General features: G+C 42.1%; 1 protein-coding gene across 1 annotated transcript; it reads left to right on the top strand.

The window, feature by feature from the left end:
- Positions 1-1,451: 1,451 nt before the first annotated feature.
- On the top strand, positions 1,452-4,690 carry LOC113204799 (cytoplasmic dynein 2 light intermediate chain 1). Its single transcript, XM_026420111.2, has 8 exons — positions 1,452-1,616; positions 1,746-1,881; positions 2,025-2,126; positions 2,209-2,487; positions 2,562-2,630; positions 2,715-2,872; positions 2,962-3,106; positions 3,177-4,690. Coding segments are annotated over exons 1-8 (996 nt in total). The 5' UTR covers positions 1,452-1,614; the 3' UTR covers positions 3,282-4,690.

Genomic DNA, 4,690 nt, shown 5'->3' on the forward strand with positions numbered 1-4,690 from the left:
CCCCCCTTCCCCCTGTAAACCGCACCTGACCCCCTCGGTTCCACGACACGAACAACTCCGATGAGGCGATCCGATATTAAAGTTTGATAATTTGCCCCCGTGGGATATCCGCTCCTTCGCCGCAAAATCGCGACGACCACGACGTGGAGGTTGGGACCGTGCGGCGGCGGCGGTGTGGCGCGGGGAAAGCCATGCGCTCCTCCTCACGTCAGCCGTCAGCCCGCGCCCGCCAGCCCGCGCGGCACCGCGGTGTGACATTGCCCCGCACAGCTCAGAGCTCCTCTCCCTCTCCTTGGAGTCGGAGCGGGCAGCCTTCGAGTTTCATCGGGGGGGGGGCACTAAAAGTTTACAAACTACCGCACGCCGGAGCCGCAACGCAGAGCCCGCCGCACTCACAGGACACTTGGGGACTTTGGGAAGGAGACAGGCGCTGCACCAGCGCGAGGACGCCCCCGGGCCCGGGGCCCGGGACGGTGTGAGTGTGAGTGAGACGGGCAGCGCCCCCCACTAGCTGTGTTTGTTGTGCTCACTGCACGACAGCGCCGTGACCATGAACTTGGCGACGCGCGGGCGCGAAACCGCCGCCGCCGTGGTGGCGGCGGTGGTGCTTCCCTGCTTCCCGTCGGACCTTTCTCACACCCGAGCGACCCCTCTACCCTTCCTTCCTGTCACACAGTCGCGCTTTGGCCGTGCCTGAGTTTTCAGTTCCCACTTCGCCCAACGTACAGTGGTCTATTTTAATGTTTTTAATTTAAACAAATGTAAACCTAACTTGATGGATTCAGTCCGTTCTGTCGCCCCAACGTGTATGGGCTGTTTTCAAGTAAAAATTACATAGTCGATTAAAAAACCATAATAACGAAATGGATCCGATCGGCTAAATCGTGTCCTAATGAACGCTTCAGAGGCGATGCCAAATGATAGCACCTACCACCAGCTACCACGCGATGGGTGGGCGGTGGGTCGACCCACAGAGAAGACGTGTAAGGACGGCGGTCCAGAAGGGTGGTAGGAGAATTACCCGGATATTTCGACTTCCGGTGTCAATCCCGGATAGAGTCCCCTCAATTTTTCCTGTTTTGCTTTAAATTTTGAAGAAAAACGCGGAAACTTTGGCGACTGTCGAACAATCCGGAGCGTTACCTGAGAAAGCCCTCCGTTCTCCTGCCACCCCCCTCACCCTATTCCAGTTGATTTCGAAGGCGTTTCCGGGTGTTTTCTCCGATTCTCGGACCCTCATCCTATTTTGGGTGGTTTAGAAGGCGATCAAGATGCCTCTCAATGCCTGAGATCATCGTGAGCTCTCCAACACTCCCGTCGCACTCCGGGTCAAATGGGTTGCCTATCTCGACGGCGGCATCGGCGGGCCTTCCCGCCTTCCCGCGCTCGCGCTTTCTAGCCTCGCTCCTCTCGCACCTCGCTCTTGTGACTGCCAACATGCGGCCAGCAGAGTGCAGCACTGTAGCCGTCGTCTGACAGCGGCTGGTAAACAAAACAAACTAAGCGGGACAGCAGAAAGCGCAATTTCTGCTTCTGCCTGTGGTGCGGCGTTCCATTCATCACTTACCGTGCATTTCGTTCTGCTTTCCACATTAATTCTTCATCAAGACTTAAATGTAAGTAATAATCTTCAGAAACCTCGTGTCTGGCCTCAAAACTTTTCTTTTGATCGAAGTTTTGATGCGGTGTAGGGTTATAGGAAGTAATGCGACATGACATATACTAACTAAACATTGTATTATCAGGACTGAAGAATATGATCTACCAAGGAATGATAAATTTGAGGCACTTCGAGATTTGGCAGTGGTCCGTGCGAAACAGAACGAAGAGAAAGTCAAAGCCTTGACTCGTACTTTGATATTGTGTGGTAGTAAGCAAGTGGTAAGTCATTGGCGATCGCCACTATTTTCTTTATTTAACTGAACAATTTATTAATACATATTGAGAGATAGACATCTAAATTTTTCTTAGGTACTACAGCGTTTAATTTGCATTTTTTTTTTTTTTTTTTGTCTTAATTATAGGGGAAAACATCTATGTTAAACCACCTACTTGACAGGAACGTCCCAGCAAGACCCACTCTAGCTTTAGAGTATTCTTTTGGAAGGAAACTTAACAGAGATGGGGTTAGTGCTGTAATTTAACTACATAGATTCAAAATGTACTTCAAAATATACTTCAAAACTCACAAAGCTCGTGCTATTTCAGGTGAAAGACACTTGCAATTTTTGGGAACTTGGAGGTGGAACGACATTCTCTGCAGTAATTCCACAACTTATTAAGACACCTTTGAAGGAAAGAAGAGTGGTGTCTGTTGCTTTCATACTAGACCTTACTAAGCCTGCACAGTTGTGGCTTACTTTTGATAAATTAATGAAAGCCGTAAAATCTTCTTTAAAGCAGTATGCAGAAGAGAAGCCAGACCACTACAGCCTACTGTATTCAAAATGCTCCAATCAATTTTTTACTGACCATCCTGATCATCCTGTAAATATCTGGGAAAAATTATTTTTTTCTCCAATTGATGTTTTCACATTTTAATATAATGAATTGGTTTCTAGGATGTAGCCTGTATTGAAATTCCAATCATCAGGTTACATATTGTAGGGGCCAAGTATGATGAATTCCAGGTAATGTATGGAGTACAAAGTGGAAAGTATAACATTTTACTCGCTTGACTGTACTAAATACCTAACTCAACTTATTAAACCCAGAATTTTGATCCAGAGAAGAAAAAAGTGATTTGTCGTACTCTGCGAACTGCTGCGTTGATCTATGGTTCTTCTCTTCACTTCACATCTACGACTGAAAATGCTCTCATTAAACGAGGAAAGGAAGTTCTACATTATGCTGGTTTTGAGTTCAATCCACCGTGAGTTTAGAAAATTTTGTTAACATTCTCATGAATATTTTATTTTATTGTTTGCCCATAATACCTGGTCTCGATTTTTTTTATTGCAGGAGCTCCATCAATGTGGACCACAATGGACCTTTATCAATTCCACCAGGTTTTGACACTTTAAAGGATATTGGGTCCGTGTCAAGCAGATCATCCTCAGCAATCAAAACAGAGCTGGAACAATATTTTACATCCCACTTCCCACAGGTTTGATAAATTCATGAAGCATATTTTTGCTTCTTCTTCTTCTTGGTATCTAATTTTAATTTATTCTTAGGTTGAGGAGGAAAATTTAGAGCTAGAGGATCCTTCAGCTCATGCATCTTTCAAAGAACCTCATCTTGATTTTATATTGAAGAGAAAACGTGGAGAGGTTGTGTGATATGGCTAAGAAGAAGACCTCATTGTGATGAGATCAAGCACTGTCCAGAACTTGTGGTTCACAATAGATCTTGTTTTACTGATAACAAATTGTTGTACAATGCACAGTTACCAAAATACAAATTGTTTTAACTTTTAATTTCTAGTCACTAGATAGTAAAGAAAATAGGTTGTGGTGAGAGAAATTAGTTTTCCTCAAAAGTGGTGCCTTCAGAAAAAGTTTGTGATCATAGATAAGATGTAGTCGGGATTGGCCATGTGTTGTGTAATTTGTGAGGGGCATAATTGCAGAAAGTTAAAATTGACTTTACTATTTAAACTCCAGCTGTTTATTAAGTTCCATTTTTTTTACATTATTAAGAGTAACACATCAAACATTGTGAATAGTGTTGTGTCTGCTTGATAAGTTTATTGAATAGAATGTGTGATCTTAAAGAAGTGATTGACCTAATGACTCAGCTGTGCAATCATATGGAAATATACAAATATAACAAATTTGTATTCTAGACCTACAAAGGATATTTTGTTATTTTGTACGCAGTATACATTGATCTTTCAGTCTTACATCATAATTTAAAAGGAATACAAGCATAAACTTCTTGGCTAAAAGCAAATATTAAGTAACTTTTTTAAAATCTTTAGTGAAGTATAACGTAAGATATAAAATTTGTGAAGACTAGATAAAAATTTATGAGGCATACTATATGTGTGTTTTATCACAACCCCAAAACTAGTAATCTTCCTCATCAAAATCAACTGACAAACCCATAGGATTGCTGGCTGATATTTGTCTCTTGATGTCATCATATGATGGCTGCGCCTGTTGGACAATTTTAAATAAAGAACGAGAGTATAAACCAACGGTCTCATCGAATTTTTGTAAAAAGTAGTTGGAAACTATATATGTAACAGTATTCAGCATTTTAGTGTGTTTAACAGAGCAAGCAGGCAATACTTAATCAGATGTAATGGCTACACACATTTCCTATGTTACCACTAAAGCACATAACTTCACAGCCTCTTGCTGTGAGATCTATCAGCTTGGAAAGGTTAAGGAAGGGTGACCATTTAATCAGTCTTCTTCATTTATGTCTAATATGGAACAAACATGCATTGTAAGAGCTAGTTATCACAAATGAAAAATGTAAGTATACCAATTATTAGGAAAACAAAAAACAAAAATACGTACAGGTATCTACTTTTATGTTGCACAAAATACATGTTTTCAGAATGAGAAGCATGGATGCTATGGCTCAGAAGTATGCATCTCAACGTGTACATATATTTTTAGTAAGTACCAGTATGCCCAGCTATACCCTGTCAGCTTCTCTTTCTTTTCCTACCAAAATACAAAATTGTGGCTGATCCCTTTTACCATAATTTTCTAAGCTAAAATGACTACATTATTTA

Source organism: Frankliniella occidentalis, unplaced genomic scaffold, assembly GCF_000697945.3.
Source record: "Frankliniella occidentalis isolate FOCC.00 unplaced genomic scaffold, Focc_3.1 Scaffold157, whole genome shotgun sequence".
Taxonomy (NCBI): domain Eukaryota; kingdom Metazoa; phylum Arthropoda; class Insecta; order Thysanoptera; family Thripidae; genus Frankliniella; species Frankliniella occidentalis.

What these genes read in the sequence shown, in the direction of transcription:
- LOC113204799 (XM_026420111.2), top strand. An exon ending in GGAAACTTAACAGAGATGGG is followed by an intron (nt 2,127 to 2,208) that starts GTTAGTGCTGTA and finishes GTGCTATTTCAG; the next exon opens with GTGAAAGACACTTGCAATTT. An exon ending in TTACATCCCACTTCCCACAG is followed by an intron (nt 3,107 to 3,176) that starts GTTTGATAAATT and finishes ATTTATTCTTAG; the next exon opens with GTTGAGGAGGAAAATTTAGA.